General features: G+C 41.8%; 5 protein-coding genes across 15 annotated transcripts; 4 read left to right on the top strand and 1 right to left on the bottom strand.

The window, feature by feature from the left end:
- Positions 1-474: 474 nt before the first annotated feature.
- On the top strand, positions 475-5159 carry LOC115666437 (pentatricopeptide repeat-containing protein At1g62260, mitochondrial). 6 transcript variants are annotated; one of them, XM_056307235.1, is made up of 4 exons: positions 475-3311; positions 3530-3575; positions 3925-4130; positions 4385-5159. In XM_056307235.1, exon 1 carries the CDS (start codon positions 583-585, stop codon positions 2605-2607), a length of 2025 nt encoding a protein of 674 aa, XP_056163210.1. In that variant the 5' UTR covers positions 475-582; the 3' UTR covers positions 2608-3311; positions 3530-3575; positions 3925-4130; positions 4385-5159. The 6 variants fall into 6 exon arrangements, with proteins under 6 accessions (XP_056163210.1, XP_056163207.1, XP_056163205.1 ...); XM_056307232.1 differs by having other exon boundaries at positions 3922-4130; XM_056307230.1 differs by having other exon boundaries at positions 3410-3575; positions 3922-4130.
- A 4400-nt stretch (positions 5160-9559) lies between these two features.
- LOC115681482 (uncharacterized) lies at positions 9560-14358 on the top strand. The gene is made up of 5 exons (XM_030605440.2): positions 9560-9899; positions 10666-10917; positions 11204-11347; positions 11767-12465; positions 13954-14358. Exons 1-5 carry the CDS (start codon positions 9756-9758, stop codon positions 14185-14187), a joined length of 1473 nt encoding a protein of 490 aa, XP_030461300.1. The 5' UTR covers positions 9560-9755; the 3' UTR covers positions 14188-14358.
- A 912-nt stretch (positions 14359-15270) lies between these two features.
- On the top strand, positions 15271-18140 carry LOC115681481 (pentatricopeptide repeat-containing protein At4g35130, chloroplastic). Its single transcript, XM_030605439.2, has one exon. It carries the CDS (start codon positions 15535-15537, stop codon positions 17914-17916), a length of 2382 nt encoding a protein of 793 aa, XP_030461299.1. The 5' UTR covers positions 15271-15534; the 3' UTR covers positions 17917-18140.
- Positions 18141-18764: 624 nt separating this feature from the next.
- LOC115681483 (serine/threonine protein phosphatase 2A 57 kDa regulatory subunit B' beta isoform-like) lies at positions 18765-21060 on the top strand. Its single transcript, XM_030605442.2, has 2 exons — positions 18765-20259; positions 20619-21060. The coding sequence occupies exons 1-2, from the start codon at positions 19210-19212 to the stop codon at positions 20925-20927; spliced, it is 1359 nt and encodes a 452-aa protein (XP_030461302.1). The 5' UTR covers positions 18765-19209; the 3' UTR covers positions 20928-21060.
- A 1447-nt stretch (positions 21061-22507) lies between these two features.
- LOC115681484 (uncharacterized) lies at positions 22508-25683 on the bottom strand. Of its 6 annotated transcripts, none has more exons than XM_030605445.2 (5): positions 25578-25683; positions 24579-25247; positions 24313-24495; positions 23084-23173; positions 22508-22998 (listed from the first exon to the last, which is right to left on the bottom strand). In XM_030605445.2, exons 2-4 carry the CDS (start codon positions 25236-25238, stop codon positions 23153-23155), a joined length of 864 nt encoding a protein of 287 aa, XP_030461305.1. In that variant the 5' UTR covers positions 25239-25247; positions 25578-25683; the 3' UTR covers positions 22508-22998; positions 23084-23152. The 6 variants fall into 6 exon arrangements, with proteins under 6 accessions (XP_030461305.1, XP_030461304.1, XP_030461303.1 ...); XM_030605444.2 differs by having other exon boundaries at positions 22508-22995; XM_030605443.2 differs by having other exon boundaries at positions 22508-22992.
- Between the last annotated feature and the right edge of the window lie 244 nt (positions 25684-25927).

Raw genomic sequence — 25927 nt, 5'->3', positions numbered from 1 at the left:
AATTTTTTTTATCCTAAAAAACCCCAAACCGGTTTACCCTATCAATTGTCACGTATCATCCAATTCAGCATTTTGACGGTAAAATTTAACGGAAACTAACGGAGGGCAAATTTGTCACAATTGTACATGTTTTGGATTTTTGATGGTCAAAAAATTAATCTTAGGTAAATTTGTCACATACGTAACAATTTGGAGTTTTTTGTGGTATCATCCCTTATATCTTAAAGTACAATTATAACTTTCAACGAACGATTAATGTATTTGAAAAAACATATTCCTAAACAATCTGCGGTGTCTTCAGAATGGTATTTCTGGATCATTTTATGGCTCAACTACTGTAGAGCCAAACAAAATTATAATCTTGGTCAATATAATTCATTTTATATATAAGTCCCACATCTTACTTTTTGAAATGTATATAATATACTTTCATTTTATTTCTAATAATTTTCTTTCTCACTAACCCAAAAAACCGGAGAAAAAAAAAAAGAAAAACAGCTCGAACTGAACCTGGCTGCAGACGACCTGCAGCACAAGCTCGACTTGGGTCGTCGTCGTCGTCGTCTTGCTTCCACACCAGACATGAGAATCTGCTGGAGGAAGCTCGGCATCTTGCACGGGCCCGCCTTCTTGCCGTGGAGACGGCCACCGTATCGGCTCCGTCGTCCCCGCTTCGCGACCCACCAACCCGCCGCCGGAGACCCACGGCAAGCTCGCGGGTTCGCCTCGGCGAGGCAGAGCAGAGGGTGCCGCGCCCCGGATCTGTTCGCCCTGAACAAGCGGATCACGCATTTGGTCAGAGCGGGCCGCCTCGGCGATGCCAGGGCGGCCTTCGACGCCGCCGGGTGCCGGAACACCGTGACGTGGAACGCCATGATCACGGGCTACGTGAGGAGGGGGGAGATGACGAGGGCGCGCGAGCTGTTCGACGGAATGCCCCAGAGAGACGTCACGTCGTGGAACTTGATGATATCGGGCTACGTCGCGTGCCGCGGGAGTGGGTTCGTCGAGGAAGGGCGGGACCTGTTCGAGCGAATGCCCGAGAGGGATTGCGTCTCGTGGAACACGATGATCAGCGGGTATGCGAAGGATGGGAGGATGGATGAGGCGTTGTGGCTGTTTAGCCGTATGCCGGAGAGAAATGTTGTTTCTTGGAATACGATGGTGACTGGGTTTCTGAGGAACGGCGATGTGGAACGCGCGGTTGAGTTTTTCAAGGAGATGCCTGAGCGGGATTCGGCTTCTCTAAGTGGCCTTGTGTCGGGCCTTATTCATAATGATAAGTTAGATGAAGCTGCTAGGATATTTCTTGAACACGGGAATCCGGATGGTGGGGAAGATATAGTGAGTGCTTATAACACCCTGATTGCTGGGTACGGCCAAAGAGGCCGCATTGAAGAGGCTCGTTATCTTTTTGACCTGATCCCATATAATAATGATATAGGAAACGGGGGTGCTCGGAAGTTTGCGAGAAATGTGGTATCATGGAATACCATGATCATGTCCTACGTTAAAGTAGGAAATACTGTTGCTGCTAGAGAACTCTTTGATCAAATGAAAGAACGTGATACATTTTCTTGGAACACCATGATTAGTGGTTACGTACATACGTCTAACATGGAGGAGGCGTCCAAACTTTTTCAAGATATGCCTAGTCCTGATACTTTTACGTGGAATACGATGATCTTAGGATATGCCGAAACTGGAAAGGTTGAATTGGCGAGGGATTTATTTGAGAAGATGCCTCAAAAGAACTTGGTCTCGTGGAATTCTGTGATAGCAGGATACGAGAAAAATGAGGACTATAAAGGAGCGGTTGGACTCTTCATTCAGATGTTGACCAATGGGGAGAAACCAGATCGACATACTTTATCTTCCATTCTAGCTGTAGCCACTGGTCTTGTTGATCTTTCCCTCGGTTTGGAGATCCACCAGCTGGTCACCAAAACAGTTAACCCAGATGTGCCTATAAAAAATTCCCTCATCACTATGTACTCAAGATGCGGGGCAATTGTCGAGGCTCAGACTATCTTTGACGAGGTGAAGTTACAGAAGAATGTGATCACTTGGAATGCAATGATTGGAGGATACGCATCTCATGGGTTGGCTGCAGAGGCTCTTGAACTTTTTAATTTGATGAAGAGATTTGAAGTTAGGCCTACCTATATAACCTTTATATCTGTTCTGAGTGCTTGTGCTCATGTTGGGTTAGTAGAAGAAGGCCGGAGGCATTTTCTGTCGATGGTTAAGGAATATAACATAGAACCAACGGTTGAACATTTTGCATCACTCGTGGACATAGTGGGCCGGCATGGGCAGCTTAACGAGGCCTTCAATATAATAAAGGACATGCCAATGAAGCCAGATAAGGCTGTTTGGGGTGCTTTACTTGGTGCTTGTAGGGTGCATGACAATGTTGAGTTGGCTCGAGTTGCAGCTGAAGCATTGATGCAACTTGAGCCAGAAAGTTCAGCACCATATGTCTTGCTATACAACATGTACGCAGATGCCGGACGCTGGGATGATGCAAACGAAGTGCGCGTGATGATGGAGAGAAATGCAATTAAGAAGCATAAGGGGTATAGTCGAGTGGATTCCCCTCAGTAGCTTTTGTTTCATATGCCGACCTTCGGTTTACTCCCTGCATCAACCTCCTTTTGCTTATGAAGTCAGGAGTTAAGATAACTAATAGATCTGTTTGTCCTATACAACAGGATGAAAAAAACCAGAAAATTGGAAAATAGTGGGCTCATCTGGTTGATTATATTTGTTATACTGTAGAAAGAACGAGGACTTTCGTTTGCATGGCAAATCGTTTGCTGACATCCCAAAAGAATGATGGAATAGAAGTTTGGAAAGTGAGAACTAGATTCAGAGGAGTCACTTCGAACTCATTTTTCAATTCCCCAGATCTTGCAATTCTCAGCTCTGTCATAGTAAGATGGTGAAAAATCTATAGGTAGTTACAATACCAAGTTTCTGGCCTATTACAAATGAAACTCGATGACTCCAACGATTTATCCGTACGATCAAATAGGAGCTGAAGCCAATCTAGACTGTTAATTGGCATGCTCAACTTTCGTATGAATCATACATGCTGATGGATTACTTCTTTGTCAAATTGAACGCATGAAGAGCAATGACTTTTTCTGCATGGGATGTTGACCTGCACGGTCCATGTACATTAGCCAACATGGCCTTTACTCAAGATCCATGACAAGAGGAGATGTTACGTGCTGATGCTAGGAAAAGCCTTGGTATTCTGCAACTGAATAGCTTGTCAAGCACACAGATATTTAACTTTTTAACAGGTAACCTGATCTTGGCTTCTTTACTCTACATTAGTGAATAATCTACAAAGATGTGTCCTCTTTCTGAGTTCTGGAAGGTCATCTTGTCTTGGCAGAAGAGAATAGAATGATCACTTGCATATTGGCTCTCTTTACCGTTCACTTTTTCCCGAGAGAATTCTCTGCTATTCTTTGGAACTTGTCTCTTGAAATTTTAGTATGTGATGTCTCTCTTTCAGCAACTTCAGTGAAGACAGAAGGAGGAAGAGGAAGATTAAGAAAGAGGTTAGCAATTTTGTTAAGGCCGTAAGGCGACTTATCCTGTTTTGAGGCCTAAAGCAGTTTATTCACTTAATCACTCAAGGATTTGAGGGGCTTCTACTTGCATGCTTGGGGCTTTGGCTTATAATCAGCGGTTGGACAATAATTTGCTTTACAATAATAATAACTGCTGATCTGCGTCACTCTTCTGATCCTGAAATCATCTTCAGGGTCTCTATTTATTTCCATAGATTCCAACAAAATTTGATGAATCAACAATAATAACTGGTAGGTTGATGGGTGACAATGATTCACTAATTACTACCATCAATTGAAACAGCAATGACGAGTCACTGACTACTGATTATAGCAGTGACAGACACCCGGTGCGACCAGTGACCAGTGATGGGTGATGGTGGTTACTGGGGACCAGAGGTGTTGGCAGCTAGCAATTGGCGATGTTGATCGGTGGCTTGCCAACCTGGACAACCTGTCAGTGATGGGGTGGTCGAGGGAAGTTATTGAGATGGAACGATTAAGTTCAGTGAGTTTCAAGAGAGGACTTTTGCCTTTTGAAGGGTAAGTCGTTACCAGAATTTAACTATTCATCTTCCATTATCCACTGACCATGATAAGAAATTGTTGCATCCTCTATTGAGAGGAGCTTTCTGCTGTGTAAAAGGGTATTGTATTTCGTCTACGGTCTAGGGTAAGTGGTTTGGAATTGTTTGTGGTCAAGGCTGGTTTTGATTGCTTGGCATGCTCTGTTTAATAAGAAAGTCGAGGTAAGAGCTTGAAGTATGTCACTGAGAGTTCGTGTGTTTTTTTGGCAGGGACTCTGTTGTGGTTGATCAAGATGCTGATAATCTAGGTGCTAGCGTTGTCATTTCACGAGAGCACCTATTTCTTCAGGATTCAGTAATCTTGTTTTAACCAATATGTGATTGAGATGTTATCAGGTCCACCTTCCATGGAAATACCTAGGACAGAGGGAGAGGAGGATATAATTGCAGCTAAGCTTAAAAAATTGGAGAATGCAAGCAGGACCATGCTATCAGATCTCGGGGCAGCTGCTTTTCCAAGGGACATTGGGAGGGGAGAGCTTCAGTGAAGTCCCCTAGAGGAAAGCATAGAGTTCTCTGGAGTACGGTTTGGAAAGAGTGGTTGGGCGGGGGCGGGGGTGGGGGGGAGGGATAGCAGTTGATCGCTTGTACAAGCTGAACACTAGGAATGTGCCAAAGCCTGCCTGGACTATGAAAAGATTGATTAACATTGTGCAAGCATGGATTTGATTCAACATTGGACAAGCGGAATTGAGATTCTACTCAAGAATGAGTCGGACACCATGATCGGGAGTGAAACCGAAGCCAAAACTGCAGCTTCCTGAAAATGTGGCTAAGTATGGTTCAAAGCAAGGCCTTAGTTCTTCACCTTCCGAAGCGGATGGTAGAGTTCTTTTCATATTCCGTGGATGCATGTGTTGAGCTTCGGTACCACCCCCCCGTCAAATGGATGGATTGGGTCGGGTCGAAAATGATATGATCTAAATTGACTCATTTAAACCATTTTGATCTATTTCCATGTAATACAAATTTAGTGACCTATGCCCGACCCAATCCATATGGCTAAAATATTTCCATGTTTAATTCAATTAAGGAAAACTCGTATCCAAAATAAGGTGAGAGCGTGGAGTGAGCAAGCGCAAGATCTAGTGAGAGAGAGAGAGTAAAAAGATAGTTGTAAAGATATGTTGGGTCTAAGTAAGTTATGGGCCTATATTATTTTGGGTTTTATCATTCTAAATCCATTTATAATCCATGTACTAAATATAACTATGTATTAAATATAACTAACCCATATGATAACTTGACTAATCAAATATGGATTGAAAAATGGGTCTCGGTGAATTTGCAATTGCTAAGTTTGATCATTTTTAATAACCCAATTAGATGTTGAAATTGAAAATTCGGTACTTAACAAGATTAAGCTTGTTGGATATCGTTGACTTAAAAGACCTATTAAGTCAACAATTCAATTGATGCGGTAAGAAAGTGTCAGATGTACTTAATTCAATGTAACATAAAAAAAATTTAACTGCAATTAAAACCTGTCAATCATGATCATTGCCTTGTATGAAACTTTAGAAACGAGACGGCAAACTTTACAAATGTAGACTTAGGAATTTGGAAGAGTATATTAAAGAGCAAAAACACAGAGCTCAAGCTTTTTATATTTGACTAGTGATAAAACCCGGGCCAAAATACATGTAAATTTTTTCAGCCTTTTTCTTTCCTAAGATTAATAAATTCGTATTATGAATAATCTTTCAATAAATAACTAAAACGTGAAAAATAATTGGATGAGCGCACGATTCGTATTTTTACCATTTTTGTTAAAAAATTATTTTGTATTTTGCAATAATCTATCGTCCAAACATGCTTATTTTCTTAATTACAGAGATGAGTGAATATGCATTGATCATATTGTCTTCTAATCTTGTGAAACAAATACCTGCAAATACATAAGGCATCTTTAAAAAATTCCGGGACATCACTTGTTCAAGTTGATAATTTACGGAACGAATGTTGCTAATAACTCATTTATCGTGATATGTATCACTGGTTTCTTATATTATAAATTTGGAAATATATGGATGACTTGACGGACATCACCATATTAACATAGGATCATAGAAAACGATTTGTGGCACGAATACAGTTACTGTGAAACTCACTTTGTTCATACCACGTCATGAAATCGACACTCCTTGCACATAGGATAAAAGTTATACTGAGTAGTTATACATTTTTCCACAAGTACGATTAACGCAAAGTCGAATATGCAATTGTCATGTTGAGGTCAAGTTGTATTCTCATATAGTGCATCGCAATTGTAGTTTCTTGAGTTAAATGAAAGTTAAGTGCATGAAAAATTTAGGGTTAATACCACGAAAAACCTTAAATTGATACATCCGTGACAAGTTTACTCCAAACTTTTTTTTTATCACTAAAAATCTCAAACTGATACACTTGTGACACATACCCTTCATTATTTTCTATTAAATTTTACCGTTAAAATATTGAATTGTATGACACGTGGCAGTTGACGGATATATCAATTTTGGGTTTTATTCTCCATTTGTCACAGGTGTTTATGATTTTTCGTGGTTTTAATTCAATTTAACCGAAATTGGCCTAGAGTAAATTTGTCACAAATATACTAGTTTGGGATTTTTTGTGGTAAAAAAATTAGTTTGGGTAAATTTGTTACAGATGCATTGATTTGGGGTTTTTGGTGATCAAAAAAATTATTTTGACGTAAATTTATCACAAATGTACCAATTTGAGTTCATGGTATCAACCCAAAAAATTTATAATCCTAGAGCTAATACATGAAATGAGGAAAAAACACAAAAAAAAAAAGTTTAATAAGAAGTTTGAAAGTTGAAGTAAAAGGTGGGCTTGGATGAAGGTGAGAATAGGATTGAAATGCCACCCTTCTTCATGTGTGGTCAAGTTTTAGGCGACCTGTCAATTTTAATGCATTAAGATTTGCACGACAAAGTCTTGAAAGAAGTTTCGACTGAATTGCGCAAAGATTTTAAAAATTCGTTACTCACTCACTCGACAAAATTCGAAATCGATGAACTCGATGTGCAAAGGAAACAGAGGATCGAGTCTCCAAGATCCACGGTGACCATAGTTTCTCGAGTTCGATGTACGTCGCGAGCCAAGCAACGAAGAGAAAAGAGAAGAGGAGGAGAGAATCGCGAAATTACAACTTTGTAGGGACGACTTTGATTGAATTCTTTTAACTTTTTGAATAATTTTAATACTAATGAATCTTCCATTCGCATTTTCGAGCTTTCATGTACTAATAACATTCAATTAAACGTGCCAGGAAAATAGGGGAAAAAAATCAATCAATCATTCGTCATTTGTTGCCACCAATATTGACACCGTTGGTCTTTATACTTTTTTCAATCTGTTCAAATTATTTATGTAATTTTTTGGAGCTAATGTGATAACTAAAAGTCATGATTTTTTGTCCAAATTAATCCTTTCGTTAAACATAAGAAATGGAAAATGCTGATGTGGACAACCACGCCACATCGATGCTGATAGGATACATTAGAGGAGATATGGATTTATTTTGCTTCTTACTTGAAAGGAATAATGACACAAATAGTTATTAAAACTTTGGCTCAATATGTAATGTGGTCCACGAATTTTTAATTTGTTCAATATAGTCCTTGAAGTTTAGCCTAATGTTCAATGTGATCCCTAAACTTTTAATTTGTTTAATATGATCCATGGAGTTTTGATACATGTTCAATGTAATCTCTGAACTATATTGTAGTCCTTTTATTAATTCACGTTCAAAAACTACATTGGACATTTTCATATAGTTCAGGGACTAAATTGAACATGTGCCAAAAGTTCAAGGACCACATTACATATTGGGTTAAAGTTCATGGAGTTTTGATACATGTTCAATGTAATCTTTGAACTATATTGTAGTCCTTTTATTAATTCACGTTCAAAAACTACATTGGACATTTTCATATAGTTCAGGGACTAAATTGAACATGTGCCAAAAGTTCAAGGACCACATTACATATTGGGTTAAAGTTCATGGACCATATTGGACTAATTAAAAGTTCATGGACTATATCGTACATTGGATCACATTGAACTAATTAAAGATTGTTTGTGTCATTTTCCCTACTTGAGGGAGGGATAGGAGAGAGGGAGAGAGCTTTAGCAGCGGCAGGCCGTCGCCATGGTCGCCCACTAGCTTGGGTGGAGCACCTCTAGATTAGGGTTGCGTGACCCGAGCGACCAATCACCTTTTTTTATAACTACTCTATTTATATGAAAGTAGTTGAATGTAAGGTTCATGTAGATACAGATTATAATTGATGAATATTTGAATAAGAAACGTGGTCGTTCGGGTTGCGCGACCCAAACTAGGCCCCCCGCCGCACATGGACCGCAAGCCGAAAGTGCCACCACCCGGCAAATGGTGCTGGGTTGGGCCATCATTTGGGCTTTTTCTTTAATTTTTCTTCTTTCTTGTATTTTCAAATTTATTTATTTATTCTCTTTCATAAATTTTAAAAAATTATGTATATAAAAACCCATATATGACGTTACGTCAATATTCTACGACAACATCAACATTTAATTTCACATTTTTTTACGAAACGACCGGTTCGAATGGAAAGAAAAAATAACTCGGAGGTTACATCGGCCAATAGAAAAGTACATGGTCCAAAATCAAACAGACTAAAATAATATAGGAATCGACGGCGACATTATTTTTTTTTTATAATTGTGTCTCGAGCTAATTTATATGCCCTCTACTATAATTCATCCTTTGGTAATTTTAGCCTAGCTAGGGTATGGAGAAGCAAGCAAAAACAATCATTTATTCATCGAGTAACGACACAAATGATTTTTGAATTAAGATCCAATACACAATGTGGTCCATGAACTTTTGGTACACGTCCAATTTAATCTCTGAACTAAAAGGAAGATGCTGAACGTCGACCTTCCATTAATTCAAGTTCAAGGACGGCGTTGAGCATTTTCGTATAGTTCAGGGAATAAATTGAACTTGTACCGGAAAGTTCAGAGACCACATCGAACAGATTAAAAGTTCGGGGCTGGCGTTGCACGTCCGGCTAAAGTTCAGGGATCACATCGAACAAATTAGAAACTCAGGGACGACCTATACATTAAATCAAAGTTCAATAATCATTTACGTAACTATTTCGTTACTCCTCGAAACGTAGATGTCAACAGTTTAATTAAAAAAAAGAAAAAAACCAATCGAGCGTTTGCGCGAACAAAATCCGAGTACTTCTTTAATTCACGAAAAAGGTCGTACGCCGACGTTGACGATCGGCATGCACTCCTTCCCCTCATATCCATTCGCTCGCACGCACGCGCGCACGCTGAAGATACCAGAAGTTCCACACACACACAGAGATGGTCGAAGGAGGAGGAGGAAGACGGCGACGACGAAGAAGAAGCTGCTGCCCGAAACCCAGATCGGAGACCTGAAGGGGGGGCGAACCCTCGATCCTCTCTCGTCTCATCCTCCTCCTCATCACCGCTTCTCCCTGCGGAGCCCGCTGAAACCCGGCCACCGGCGGGTGCCTTCTTCGATCCGCGGTCGACGACCCAGTTCCTCCCTCGAATGGAATCCATCGTGGGGACCGGCGGCGCGAACAGGTGGCGGCCGATGGGCCGCGGCCGGGACGGGCCGGGGGCCGGCTTTTGGCTCCGGGAGATCGGCGGGCTCAGCAGCCGGAGCTTTGCGTACCGGCACAGGGCGTCGGAGGTCCGATCGTGTTGACGCGCTTTTGGTTTTTGCTTCTTGTGTTTTTCTTTGTTGGGTTGTTCTTGTCGGTTCGATCGAGCCCTTTTCTGGGTTTTCCCTTTTCTGGGTTTTGGTTGCTGGGGCTAGATACGCCTTTTCTTTGAATGTTCTTGTTTGATTGTCGCGACGAGGGTTGGATTGACCCGGTTGACCGGATCGTTCTTGGTGAGGTTTAGAGAGACTGCTGCTGCTGCTGCTGCTGCTGCTGGACAGTGTTGTTTTCGGTGTCGATGTTGTCAGTTCCCTTTGACAAGCTATGTTTGCTTAAGCACGCGGACAAGATGTGCACTTGCTTTTGGCCGTGATTATAGGCTCCCTCTCGGCGCGGCTGTGCGTGTGCTCTTGTTCCCCAAGAGCCTAAAGTGTGAGAGTGGGAAGTGAAATATGGGAAATTTATTCATCAGTCCGTCGATTCGATGGGCGGATGGGGCAAATAGGGGAAAGATCAGAATGAAAGCTTGTAGGATTTGATTAGGGCGTTCGGTTTTACGACGGGATTCATTTCTTAGGGGATTCAACTACAGTACGGTTCTTCATATTGCTAAAAGTTTGATGGAAGGGGAAGACTTTGTACGATAGACGACCATCTGTATCAGAGGGGGACTTGTGCACTTTTAGCCCTTCATTACCAACCCCGCTTAGAATAAACTAAACCTTAGCTGTTGTATTAATTTTTTATTATGGCGACGAAAAGTTGATACACTTTTCTTGTTTCTCTATATTTCAGGATCTTGTGTTGCGGTTCGAGATCTACAGGAATCTAAAAAACCACAGGGGTTGTGTGAATACCATCAGCTTTAATTCAAGTGGTGACATCCTGGTCTCTGGTTCTGATGACAGACGGGTTATATTGTGGGACTGGGAAACTGGAAATGTTAAGCTCGCATTTCATTCTGGTCATCGGAACAATGTTTTCAATGCAAAGATCATGCCTTACACAGATGACCAAAGTATTGTCACTTGTGCTGCAGATGGGCAGGTATGGTCTTCTTAGGATGCAAATCATTTCTTGCGACATTTAATGAAATTTCGTCTTCTAAATTCTTTTATATTAGTGGTTGGTAAAAGCAGTGGTGTTTTTTGTGATCTGCGCTAACTTTTGGGCATAAGGTGCTGAGGTTTAGTAATTTGCCTCGTGCTTTTAACAGCCTATTATGTCAAGTAATGCCTTCTTTCTACATGTTTTAGCAATATGGGTTGGATTGGATATAGTTGCGTTATGATTATGTGCAATTCTTCTGATTTGACACCTCATTCGAATGTAGGTGAGACATGCTCAACTTCCAGAGAGTGGACCTGTCAAGACGTCTTTGTTGGCCAAACATCAGGGTAGAGCCCATAGATTGGCCATTGAGCCAGGAAGTCCCCATGTATTTTACTCGTGTGGGGAAGATGGGTTAGTTCAACATGTAAGTTTCCTATCTAGAAACACATATTGTGATATATTTTCTAATTAGATAAAATCTACTCTCTTGGAAAAGCCGCGATGCATGTTGACAATTATGCGTTTTGAAATATTCGTGAAGAAAAATTGTGATTATACTTTATGAAATATGTGTTTTGGAGAAGTTAAAAATACAAATACAAAGCTGTTAACATGCATGAACCATTTGATGATCATACTCAGACTTTTTCACAGATTTGCTTGTTTCCATTCTTCTTGTACTTCACGAAATTAAAACGTGTTGACACATCAAATTAAAAATGGTCGCATTTTCAATACTCAAATTGTTCATAGGATGTTATTCATATCTTTCTAATGGTTATGCAGAAGCGTAATCTAGTTGACCTGTCAGCTATGTGACATTGCCATTTTCTTCTTTTCCAGTTTGATCTTAGGACTAAGAGTGTCACAGAACTTTTTACTTGCCATCCAAATGATGATAGGGGAAGTCACATGCCGGTCATTAAGTTAAATGCTATTGCAATTGATCCAAGGAATCCAAATCTCTTTGCAGTTGCTGGGTCAGATGAGTTCACCCGACTTTATGATATCCGCAAGTATAAGTGGGATGGATCTACGGACTTTGGCCAACCCGCCAATTACTTCTGTCCTCCACATTTGGTTGGTGATGAACAAGTTGGAATAACCGGCTTAGCCTTCTCAGATCAGAGTGAGCTTCTGGTCTCTTACAATGATGAATTTATCTATCTCTTCACTCAAGACATGGGATTAGGTCCTGATGCAGTTACAAGTGAGGCAGTAGCATCCAATACAGATCTTAAGGAAAAATTTGAACCCCAAGTTTATAAAGGGCACAGGAACACTGAGACTGTGAAGGGTGTGAATTTCTTTGGTCCTAAATGTGAGTATGTGGCAAGCGGGTCTGACTGTGGGAGAATATTCATTTGGAGGAAACAGGGTGGAGAGCTCATTCGTGTGATGGAAGCAGATGAGGATGTGGTAAACTGTGTGGAACCTCATCCTCATGAAGTAGTGTTGGCGAGCAGTGGGCTTGAAGATGATGTCAAGCTATGGACACCAAAGGCTATTGAAAAAGCTACACTACCTACCAATATCCAACGGGTATGGCTCATCTTCGGAAAAAAACATTACAGTCCATCAGGAATGACACTGGTGATATTAATATATTGCTGCATTTTACTTTAGTGAACTTGAAGTCATTTTCAAAATGTAGTATGCTTGAGATATTCTCATCATACTTTGCTTCATGGATATAGACAATGAGACCAGAAAAAATGCAGATCATTTCACATATCGGCACGTGTAGGAGAAACTCAGTGTCATGAAACCTTAAAAGTTGTTAGCGGTGTTTTTATTAGAAGATGGGGAATCATTATGTGGTATTTCTAGTTCTGTTCAGATATCTGCAAGAAATTAGGCTTGGTTGCTTAAATGTGCATCTGTCACTATTTCTCCTTGCACTCACTTCTTGCCTTTTCCACCTTGCCATTCCTCTTCTGATTTTTATTAAGAACATGGAAAATGTTATTAACTCAATTTTGCTGCTCACTTGTGGGGATGGGAACCATTAAGTATATAATTTGGCTCAACTTTATCCCAGTTTTGCCTAGGGAGCAACCCCATTTTTCTACCTTGAATTGGTCAAAATATGCAGAATTTCTTACTTTTCGTGAAGGATTAGATCCAGTAACTGGGGGTCTATGGCTAACTGATATTGCTTATCGTCATTTAGCTATTGCAATTCTTTTCTTGATAGCAGGTCTCATGTATAGGACCGACTGGGGCATTGGTCATTGTATAAAAGATATTTTAGAGGTTTATAAAGGTCCATTTACAGGCCAGGGCCATAAAGGCCTATACGAGACCCGAACAATGTCATGGCATGCTCAATTATCTCTTAACGTAGCTATGTTAGGCTCTTTAACCATTTTTGTAGCTCACCATATGTATTCCATGCCCCCTTATCCATATCTAGCTATGACTATGGTACACAACTGTCATTGTTAATGCATCAAATGTGAACTGGCGGATTTGTCATAGTTGGTGCTGCCGCGCATGCAACTATTTTTATGCTGAGAGATTACGATTCAACTACTCAATACAACGATCTATTAGATCTTGTCCTTAGGCATTGCGATGCAATCATATCACATGTCAAGTGGGTATGTATATTTCTAGGCTTTCACAGTTTTGGTTTGTATATTCATAATGATACCATGAGTGCTTTATGGCAACCCCAAGATATGTTTTCTGATACCACTATACAATTACAACCCGTAGTTGCTCAATGGATACAAAACACCCATGCTTTGGCGCCTGGTGCAACCGCCCCTGGTGCAACAGCAAGCACCCATGCTTTTTTGCTCTCTCTCCCTATCCATCCATGTCTGTGTATGTTCAGTGTTTTCCGCCCTAACGTTTATCGAGTTCAAGGGGCAGACAATGTGAAGATATGTGTGGTGCTTGTTAGGACAAATTGTGCAATTGATATTTTATTGGCAATCATAGTGATCCTGGCTGCTTATTTTATTTGGTCAGTACAATGGTTCCAATGATTAATGTTATGGTTTCGATACTTCGTTTCTTCAGACGAGGCCGAAGGCCCTAGGCTGGATGTACAGAATATCTTCTCCCCAGGACCTGCTGTTGCAATTGTTTTCGATGGAAAGGCGAAGAACGGACCCGGGAGATGATAGAGATGACTCCTCTAGCTCCGCGACTGGTCGGGATCTCATGGAGCTTATTTTTACATTTAATGGAAACAATGCGAGTTCTTCAGATGATGGGGGCAATGCATCTGGTCCTGAAGACTTCTTTAGTTGAGCTCCTTGGATCGTCCGTCTTGCCTGTTGGGTAAACTCCCTAGGCGCTGTACATCCTTTTTCAAATGGACCTGCTTTGGCTAATCTCCTGTAAAAATTCACCATAGACCTGGTACTTGATGAGGAATGGCTTTCTGTGATTGCGCAATGAATAATTTATCGAGTATAGTAAGATTTGGATCTGATGCATGGATGATGGTCGAGATGATAAAGCCGTGTCCTTGTGAGGAACGGAATTGCGGGTAAATGTTGTTCTCGGTTATCGGTGTCAGGGCGAGAGGGAAAACATGTCAATGGAAGAAATTCTCTTATTCAGCAGGATAATACACTACAAGGATACTCGGTCCTAAATCTGCCAGGTCTTTGCACAGCCAACAGAATGGACCAATGGTCCGAATTGCATAACATACCTGAATCGAAATGTCGATTTTCAACCACTGTTGGGGTGGTCGGTACCGATACGGCGGCTTCAGCTATGCGATCATTTCCGGCGGGTCTGAGGGTGAGAGGCATGCTATGCAGAAGTTTCTTGTGCCCCATGTCCAAGAAATGTATGGAGTAGAAATGTATCCTCACCTAGACAATGCCAAAACGTTATAGATGGATAATGGAGCATGTTCTTTCTCAGAATAAATAAACTCAACAGGCACATACAAATTTACTTGGACAGAGTGTGAAGGTTTCAGAGGTCTCTTTACTTTTAAAAATTGTTTAATTAGTTCCTTCAAACTACTGTTTTTTTTGGCAGTTGCATCTTGAAACTGTGTTCTTATTGCTTGAATTGGTCCTTCCATCAAAGTTTTGGACGGAATTGCTGATATAACTATCAACTCCACACGATCGGTCGAACCTGGGTGGCCTAACCTCGACAACAGCCGGCAAGGGCTCGGCAACGGCAACCACTCGCCGACTCGTGGGAGGCAACGCCACCGCTCCCCGCAACCTTCCCCTTCTTCTCTCTTGTTTTTTTTCTCTCACGCGGTTTGGTTTTTTTAAAGTTTTTCAATATCTTATCACGTCAACACATTAATACTGCATATGAGTTCGGGAATCACGTTAAATAAATTAAAAATTTAAGAATGATATTACGTTAAATCAAAGTTTTTGTATGATTGTCGCCAAAGAAACCTATGTACTTTTAAGGATTCAATTGCACGAAAGGAAAGTCCAGGACATGAACGAACGGTTCGAAATTCTAGTTCGATGGCTTTACATGCTCTGTCGCTCGCGCTAACTCCAGAGTCCACCGGCAAAGTGAGACCGGACCGAGTTTGAGCTTCCCTCCTCCGACCGCCCCCGCCATTATCGGCGCGTCCCACGAACGTTTTGACGTTCTGCAAGCCCGAACATGGCTTCTTCACCGCTCGCTCACTACCCCCATTTCTGTAACTCCGGAACACCCAGAGGCCACCACCCCATCGTCAAGCCGAGAATCTCCAAGCCCGCAACCCCGAACAGGAACAAACCCAGCAAGCTGAGAAGGCAGAGCAGAGCTGACCATGTCGCGCTCAACAGAGCTCTCTCTGCGTTTGTGGATTCTGGGAGTTTGGAAAATGCGGTCCACCTGTTTGAGAATATGCCCCGCTCGGATGCCTACACTTGGAATGTGCTCATTAGAGGCTTTGTCAATAATGGGTTGTTTCGAGAAGCGATCGAGCTTTACCGGAGGATGGCACGTGAAGGGATTACGGCCGATAACTACACCTTCCCTTTCGTAGTCAAGGCGTGTGGGGGGTTGTCGGCTTTGATGGAGGGGGAGAAAGTTCACGCCAAGTTGTTCAAAGTTGGGCTGGATTTGGATTTGTATGTTGGCAATTCGCTCATATCCATGTATGCAGAGAATTGGCGTGCCGACTTAGCTGAAAAGGTATTTGGAGAAATGCGTGCGAGGGACGTGGTTTCGTGGAACTCCATGATCAGCGGTTTCCTTTCGGTGGGCGATCGTTGGAGCTCCTTGGCTCTTTTGCAAGAAATGCAAGTATTTGGCATGAGACCTGATAGATACAGCTTGATCAGTGCGCTTGGTGCCGCTTCTCTCGAGTGTTATTTGCGAAGCGGGAGAGAGATCCATTGCTGGGCGATTCGGAGTGGGCTTGAATCGGAGTTAATGGTTGAGACGTCTCTTGTCGATATGTACTGCAAATGCAGTAAAGTAGACTATGCTGAGAGATTGTTCAACAGTGCTTCTAAGGAGAACATTGTGACTTGGAATGCAATGATAGATGGATATGCTTCAAATGCTCTTCCTTCAGAGTCATTGGCTTGCATGAAGAGTATGCAGGACGATTGTAATTTGAATCCGGATAGTATCACAATGATTAACCTGCTACCGGCATGTGCACAATTAGGATCCCTCCGGATAGGGAAATCTGTCCATGGACACTCCATCAGAAAATGTTTTTTTCCAAATATGATCTTGGAAACTGCTCTTATTAATATGTATGGAGCCAGCGGAGGGGTGAAGGGGGCTAAGTATTTGTTTGGTAAAATGGCTGAAAAGAGTTTGATCTCGTGGAATGCGATAATTGCTGCCCATGTGCAGAACGGGCAGAATGAAGAAGCCTTAGGACTCTTTCAAAAGCTTCGGCGTGAGCCTTTGGAACCGGATGCAATTACAATTGCAAGCATTTTGCCTGCCTTTGCCGAAGTAGCATTACTGAGAGAGGGAAGGCAGATTCATGGATATGTTTCAAAGTTGGGTCTTGGTTCAAATACCTACATCTCAAATTCAATCATATATATGTATGCAAAATGTGGAGATCTGGGGACTGCTCAACAAATTTTTGACAAAATGCTGATTAAGGATGTTGTTTCATGGAATGTTATTATCATGGTTCATGCGATACATGGATGTGGTGCTAAATCCATTGCACTGTTTAAAGAGATGAAAACATATGGTGTTGAACCCAATGCCAGCACATTCTATTCCCTGTTAATGTCCTGCAGCATTTCCGGCTTGGTTGATGAGGGGTGGGGATACTTCAATCAAATGAGACGGAGTTATAATATTGATCCTGGTATAGAACACTACGGATGTGTGCTAGATCTGATTGGTCGCACTGGCAACCTTGACCGTGCCAAAGAGTTTGTCGCACAAATGCCTTTGGTCCCCAGTGCTAGAATATGGGGATCGCTGCTGACTGCTAGTAGAAAGCACGGAAATGTTGAAATGGCTGAATATGCTGCCAAGCACATCTTATCATTAGAACATGATAATACAGGGTGTTGTGTTTTACTGTCAAATATGTATGCAGAAGCCGGGCGATGGGAAGATTTCGAAGGCATCAAATCGCTAATGAGAAAAGAGGGGCTCACAAAGACAGTTGGATATAGTATGATGGAGAGTAGGGGTAAAATCTACAGCTTCACCAATCAAGATAAATGCTGTCAACACGCAAGCATGATCTATGAGGTATTGGACATTTTAAACAAGGGAATTGGGGCAGATAGTCATCTCACAAGAGTCACTAGGTTCAGACCACTTCATTTGGCAAAAGAAAGAGCAAAATCTGCTGCCGCTCACAGTGTAAGGCTGGCTATATCTTTTGGCTTGGTTTCTACAACGATAGGGAACCCAGTTCTTATCAGACAGAATACTAGAATTTGCGAAGATTGCCATTCTGCTGCAAAGAAAATATCGGATTTGAGTCGTAGAGAGATAATAGTTGGCGATGCAAAGGTTGTTCACCACTTCAGAGATGGATGCTGCTCTTGCAATGATTACTGGTGACAAAGTATTATGAAACACAAGTAGGAGAAATTGTAAAAACGATTGCCTAATATAGTTGTCCGAGGGAATAGAAAAGTGATCATTCCAAAGCATATGCACATGTACAGGTAAACAAGCACATACAAACTTAGTCCAATCTTTATGCTATGTGTGTATCATATGATACAAAAACGATGCTATTCATATAACTGCTCAACGAATTTATTCAGCAGACAAGATTCTGTCATCTTTGTTTTACATCTTTAATTAGTTTCCAAAGCCTATATATGGGTTGCAGAGAATGGCAAATAGGAAAAAAAAAACGATAGGGACTGTCACTTTTTCTGCGGCATGGCAGCTAATGGCTTGCAATCCTCCTGTGAGTTCAACTTTGTCCCTTGAGTATGGATATGTCTCCGGTAAGGCAATTGTTTTGCAAAAGCCTGTTCTTTTATTTTCGATAAACATTGGAAAGGCCATTTTTGAAACTGCATGTAGAGCTTTCATCTGTACTTCATATCGCTTGTACGGATCATTCATGATGTCTACTGTGCAAGTTAGATGGTCATTGGCTATGTAAACTCTCCATTAGACTGAATTGAAGGTGTGTATAAAAGGCTCTGACCTAGTACATCATGTAATAGACAACAAGATGGTAACTGTAGCTAAACCCAAATATTCCCTGTCACCAGATAAGCAATTTTATCCCTTTTTTGGGGCCTCTCAAATCCTATTATGTGCAGTTCTTGATATCTGTTTCCCCTCCAAAGGGGCTCCCAGAGAGCTTCAATTGAATCTCCATAATCACCTCATAAACCGTCCACAACTGTTGAGTTGGCGAGGCACATGCATGATGTACCAAAACAGATTCGGAGGAAGATTTGTCCTCTTGCTAGCATCTTCTCTTTACCAGCCAAGCTCCTCATTATTATCAACTTTATCATACCCAAGAATTCCAAGTGGCATTCACCTACATGAGGGGCAACAACTAAGAAAACCCTCAACAAGCTTTACTTTAACCGAGGACATAAATTAGCATTGTTCACATCACAACTCTCTTTCCAAGAACAAAGAGGAGATTCCATTCTCAATCATTGGAAAACTCTCCCAGTCTATAAAAAACATCGCTGTCTTTCTGTCCTTTTGTTTCGCATCCAAGCGAGTGGGGAATGATTAAATGGGAAAGATAAAAACAAAGCAACCCCTTTCAGCCCATTGAAGCAAAACTGCAGTCCAATGCTCTCAAACTCCATAATCCCAAAGAGTAGATTCATTCACTGAAGAGAAATAGGCATTGGAGAGAGAGAGAGAGAGATGGGTGTTGATCGATACATCACCTCAATAAACTCTCCAAGGAAGAGATCCACTACCCTGCAGTTTCTGTTCGATCACGACTCACGAAGCCCATCGCGCAGCAATAGCCCATCTCAGAGCATCAATTGGAGGCAGCACTCTGTGGAAGAAGAGATGCTCTCACTGATATCGTATTGTTCCTTTGTCTTCACTTTCACTGACCCTGTAGAGTCTCCTTCACAGCAAGACCAAAAGAGGTTTAAGCTCAACCAACTCCTCTACCTGGTGAAGACCTCGAAGAAGCCATTGGACTCTGAAGTATTGGAGCCCCTGATGTCGATGATCTCGGCCAACCTCTTCCGGCCGCTCCCTCCACCTTCCAACCTCTCATTCATATCGGACTTGCCTGACGATGAGGGCTTCATAGCAACCGCTTCGCCTGCGTGGATTCACTTCCAGGTCGTGTACGACATTCTCCTCCGGCTCGTCACAACCGCAGACCCAAAGAGGCTGCGAGACCAAGTCGACCGACCTTTCCTTCTGAACCTTCTCGCGCTCTTTCAGTCTGAGGATCCCAGAGAGCGCGAGAGCCTGAAGAATGTGTACCACATGATATACTCAAGATTTACCTTCCACCGTTCTTTCATGAGAAAGTCAATGAACGACGTGCTGCTGAAGTATATTTTTGAGACGGAGAGGCACTGTGGCATTGGTGAGCTGCTCGAGATTTACGGGAGCATCATAAACGGGTTCACGGTCCCTCTCAAAGAAGAGCACAAGCTGTTCCTGATCAGAGTGCTCATTCCCATGCACAAGCCAAAGGGCATGCTGATGTACCACAAGCAACTGAGCTATTGTGTGTCTCAGTTTGTGCAGAAAGAGCCTGTGCTTGGAGGGATTGTTGTGAGGGGGATTTTGAAGTATTGGCCTGTCACTAACTCTCAGAAGGAAGTCTTGCTCATTGGAGAACTGGAGGAGCTTGTGGAGAATATTGACCCTGATCAGTACAGGAAGTTGGCTCTGCCCTTGTGCACGCATGTAACAAGGTGCTTGAATAGTTTAAATTCTCAGGTAAAATGAATAGCTTTAAATCTTGCACTTTTAATTTGAATAGGAGTCAATTGATGAACACCTCTCCATATGACAGCATCATTTCCTTAAAAGCCTCGCGCATTGTGATGAAAGAGAACAATTTCTTTCAGATTAAAGCTGCCTGTAACCTTAATATATAATTGGATTATAATTCTGAAATGATTCTCACTCTGGCTTAAGATGTCCTTGTATCCTGTCCTTCAAAAATGCTTCCCCAATTTGTACCATGGACATGCAATCAACAGACTCGATGCTCCATATATTTTTTTCATCAGTTTGCCGTATTCTTAATTCTGAGGTTTGCCGACCATTTTATTTTATCGACGATGCATGTTTAGGTTGCGGAGCGGGCACTTTATGTGTGGAACAATGAACAATTTGTGAAGATGGTATTGTTGACCCTGGATGAAGTCTTCCCTGTGGTAGTTGAAGGCATGGAGAAGAATCTAAAGCGGCATTGGAGCTGCAGCGTACGACAACTCACGGAGAACGTCAAGGAAATGTTGGAAGAGATGGATCCGATACTGTACTACAAGTGCATCCTGGAGATGGAGCGACGAGAATCCACAGCTCGCAAGGAGGAAGTCAAGAGGAAGGAGAAATGGGAGAGAATAGAATCAAAAGCAGCAAAGAATCACTTCTTGTGAACCCCTGTACCCTCAAGAATGTACATCTATATACACTGAAGATAATACAAAAGAACAATCACTGGCTGAAGTTATCGCAGGATATTATTTAGCAACACAGTAACACAGATAAGCTCTGTCTCTGCTAATTTGACCTCTCCTGATAACAGCAAGCAACATGATCAAGTGTTTCGCTGAAATTGCAGTTTGTTTGAATTAATAGGCACCAAATTCCGAGTGCCTAGATGGCCATCGACCAGTTAAGACCTCAATAGGAAAATCCATCTCTCCAGCTCCCACTCTCCGTTATCATCATGTTTCTTTTTTAGTTTTTTGCATCGATCTTCCTCCCTCCTCACCAACAAACTTCCAAGGATCCGTCTGTGCTGCCAAGACTCCTGGCAGTATCTTGCATCCCCCCATACTCCAATATCTGCATCAAAAGTCAATACAATCCAACCTTGTGTGGAGATAAATCTAAAAATGCTCTTGCATCACCCTTTCTTGAATTTGTCTACTACAAAGCATGTAAAACTACATAGCCCACTTCTTTCTTAGGCACTTCAGCTGATTGTGGCAACGAACCTTGACTCTACTAATTTGCCGTCACTGAGTGACTGATCAAGATTATAAGAATGGATCTTTAAGGACAGGCCATATGCTCCAAAAATGCAGTCTCGCGTATGACAACAAGAGGTAAATCCCCCGAAACAAACACAATTTTTACCTCGGCTAGTGAAGATGGCATTGCTGGGTTTGGATGAATTTTTTCCTACAGTAGTTGAAGGCATGAAAAAGAATATGAAGACGCATTGGAGCAACACCATGTGGCAACACAGAAAACATTATGCTAGAACTGTACTAGAACTGCAGAATGAGAATCCACAGCTGACGAAGAGGAAGTCCAGAGGAAGGAGATGTGGGAGACAATACAATTCAACAAAGGATTAAATTTCATCGAGACTCTAACTTCAGGGATGTACATTTATTTCATCCAGATGAGAAAGCAAATGAACAATGTCCAAGTCATATCGGGATACTATTTAGAAACAATAGAAGCAGAACACCTGGGTTCTGTTTGATAACCTAATTAAGTGTTGAAAACTGACAATATTGGTAGGTTTTAGAAATATAGTTGGCAATATTTTAGTTGCTATCAATTATTTTTGCTATTGAATGAATCACTTGATTCATTGCCAACTATATTTCTAAAACCTACCAATAATTGTCATTCTTGTATCTTTGGTAAGAAATTAAAAACATTTAGCTATCACTTTTCAATTATCGTCAAATAACTTTTCGATTCTATTTTCAGCAATTAAGATTATCAGCACTAAAAATTCAGTATTTAATATTTCAGCACTTAATTTTCAGTTTTATTTGTGTTAATTCGACCCTTAGCATTTCACCATTCCAGTTTCCTTTGCTCACTAAGCAATTTATTTCCTCATAATGAAGAATATTATCGCAAAATCATCATTTCTGTAAAGTTTTGGACATTCATAGCCAATATATCTCCATGCTACATAACTTCTGCCAAGGATCGCTCTGTGCTGCCACTACTACTACCACTATCTTGCGTCCTCTCGTGCTCCAAGACATATCAGCATCGAAATTTAATACAATGTCATGCGAATGGGGGTTAGTAAATCTGAAGTTTTCTTACATCACCATATTGTGAATTTGCCTTCTACAAAGTATGTAATACCGCATATCCCACTACTGGATTAGAAAGTCAGCTGATCCCAGAAAAACCTCGCCCCTACAAATTTACAATGACCAAGCAATTACACAGTACAAGAAGAAGTCTCTAAAATTACAGTCCAGTATGAAAATTGCCAGGTGTATCCCCTAATGAAAGTAACATATCGCGTTACCTCAGCAATTATGAGCAATGTGTTCTGACTGTTTTCAGCAATAGAGAATAATGTTAAACATTGTCCAGATATGCCAATCGCAGCCTTCAGGTCCCACCAGTATCAAATGCAATATCAAGTATTCGCTATGGCACACCATCAACATGAAATTTGCTGTCAGTTGCTACCATCAAAGTATGCCCATCATGTGCTCTAACCATCCCAAGTCACTGCTACTTCAACAGATTGGAAGAAAGAGAGAATAATGAGAAACAATAAAGACTGATTGCTGATGTATCTACCTAAGAAGTGAAACCTTACCCTTACATTATAGGCTGAGGATATCAAAGCTACACTGTACATAATGTACTCCTCAGATGCTTTTCCCCATCACTTTTGCCTTGCTGCAGCCTGCCCAGGATCTCACAGTTACACATGTAGAAATATGAAAAGTAAAAGGAGACCAAAAGAAGAAAGGGAGCTCTACTGTAGTATCAGGTAAAACAATTCCATAACCGCAAAAAGAAGGCAGACCAAAACATTGACAACTAAGGGTCAGATTGCTGCAAGGCAATACAATGTAACCATATTGTATGCCAAAACAGTACTTTATGCATCTACTTCTACCACGTCAACAAATGCCTCCTCCCCACACTAAACATTAATGAGACTATGATCAGATCCATGATAGAATAGCAACTATGAACGATAAATTATCCAGTGAGAGGAACTTCTTTTACCAGTTCATTGGTCCAAAACAATTAATGTTATACCCCCAGCCAAAGGGCAGGGAAATGAAAAGCTATAGCGACATCTTTACAAGTTAAGAACTTTGCAAACCTTGGATAACTAAAAGTTTGGGTTGTACTTTTTGGTGGCTTTTTTGTTTCAAAAGTAACATCCATTACTAATATGGAAACAGATGCTAAATGAAGATTTTAGAGCTTCACAACCTGATAGTGCCAATTTCTTCTCCTTCCGCTGAGTTTGCATCGTTAAAAAGGATTAGCTTTAAGTTTCAATGTCTATGGGGATCCCGTTCATTTTGTTTTCCAACTTAGCTCCTCCGTCATCTCTCTTTAGAGTCACAATTAACAATTAATAATTAATATTTTCCTAATAAGTTTACATGCTGCAACTGAAAGCTATAAGCCAATTCCACCCATGTTACTGAAAACATTCCCAAATCGGTGTTTTTGGTACGGATTTTCAAAGTAAAAGCTTCCAAATCTTTCCTTGCATTTGTCACTCCCTACTTAAGGCTGACTATGAATGTTGTGAAGGATGTTTGTAAATTTGGTTAATTGAGTAGTGAGAAAATCATGCTACGCCAATAGACACAGATAGACATATTCAAAAAAGACGAGAAAAAAAACCCTTTTATGGCTTAGACACTAGAAGTGAATATGCTTTTCCACATACTCATGCTAAGTTGATGCTATTTCTTTCACCTCAAACTTTAATCTTCTTCATCATATTAAAGTTGAGTCTACATAGAGTAGAAGATTGAAAAGAATGCATTTATCTGCAAAGCAAGAATAGGTCCTTGCCTTTTGGAGCTTCTTCATCACAGAGTCCTCAAAATCTTGATACCCAGCCCCCACAAGATCATTGCGAAGATCTTTCTCCACAGGCTTGTTGACGCTTGGGAAATTTGTTGCTACAACTGGCTGAAGAGGGACGACCAACAAAGGATTAGAAAGATCTCCACACACGGTTCTTGTGGCAGCAACCTAGAAAAAGTGACATTCATCATAAGGGTATTGCCTAAATTGCCAAGTAATATGAAATGAAGGTAGAGGGTAAAAAGACATACAGCCGCATCTTTAGATGCCATTACGACAAGTGCAGATCTTTTCTTCCTAGTGACAATATCTTCAACCTCACCAAACGCCGAAAACAACTCCTTCAACCTCTCTACGGTATAGTCAGGGCCACTCATCTCCCAAGAAACTTTGAGAACCTTCTCCTTGTCCAGACCAACCCCACCACTGCTCTTCCTATCCTTTCCCTCACTAGCAGCCTGTCCCTTCGAGGACGCTGGAGGAGCGCTTTTATTTGCATGCATAGCCCGAATCCTTTCTATCTCTTCTCTAAGCTTCCTAACGATCCTCTCCTCTTCATTTTTTGCTTTTGCAGCAGAGTCAGGAGCAAAAGCCGCTCGCTCTCTTTCTTCAAGATCCGAGACCATTTTCCTCCGCTTTGAATCTTGCTGCGACCGGCGAACGAGCTGCTCGCGCTTGACCCTCAGAAGATCGTCGAACAGCTTCCGGGCTTTCTCGTCCTTCAGAATCTCGTAGGACGATTTAAGCTTCTGGAAATTCGCGTGCGCGTCCGGATCATCGGGCCTCTTGTCCGGGTGCAGCTCCAAAGCTTTAGCCCTGTAGGCCTTTGAGATCTCCTTCTCGGACAGCTTGGCGCCTTCTTCCCCAGAAGGCAACCCCAGAACACCGTAATGATCCACGTCAACGTCCATATTTCCGGCCTGCCCACGGAACAAACAGCTGACTAATGAGCCGACACGAAAAAAAATCGAAACTTCCGATGCACAAACCCCCGCGACGAGAAAAAGAAACTGCTGAACACGCGACACGAGAATGCCGTGCTGGATCACTGAAACCCGCAAAATATCCCGCAAAATTTCGATTTTTTTTTTTCGGTACGATGGGGGGAAAAAGGCCACCACCAAGCTACAATCTCAACAACCACAGCTAGTTCGCGACAGCGCAATACAGCGACTCCATGGAAATTCGTCTTCCAGAGAAAGGGAAAGGTACAGACAGAGAGGGAGAGAGGGAGAGAGAGAGGGGGTAACCTGGACTTCTTGGAGAGGAGCTTGTTCTCGTTGATCTTGCGGCCGCCGCCCTCGGTGGTGTTGCTGGCTCCGTCCTTCCACTTGTCCGGCACTATCACCTGACAGCTTCTTCTCACCTGAACCCAAAATTCAGACACCCAATCAGAGACACCCAACACAAACGCGAACCCTAACAGAGGCGTTGCAGAGCTAGAGAGAGAGAGAGAGAGAGAGAGATACTGACCTCGACTCGGAACACTCGCACAAGAAATCGAAACGGAACGGGGAACAAAATCGCGAGGAACCGCACTCACTCCGTCACGGGACTCAGGTGCTCCGAGAAACAGCCGCCGTTCCCGAGGCGGGAACGG

This window comes from Syzygium oleosum, unplaced genomic scaffold (genome assembly GCF_021117445.2).
Source record: "Syzygium oleosum isolate NSW1041296 unplaced genomic scaffold, Sole_v2.1 Sole_v2.02, whole genome shotgun sequence".
NCBI lineage: Eukaryota > Viridiplantae > Streptophyta > Magnoliopsida > Myrtales > Myrtaceae > Syzygium > Syzygium oleosum.
This window is presented reverse-complemented; position numbering and strand designations above follow the sequence as displayed.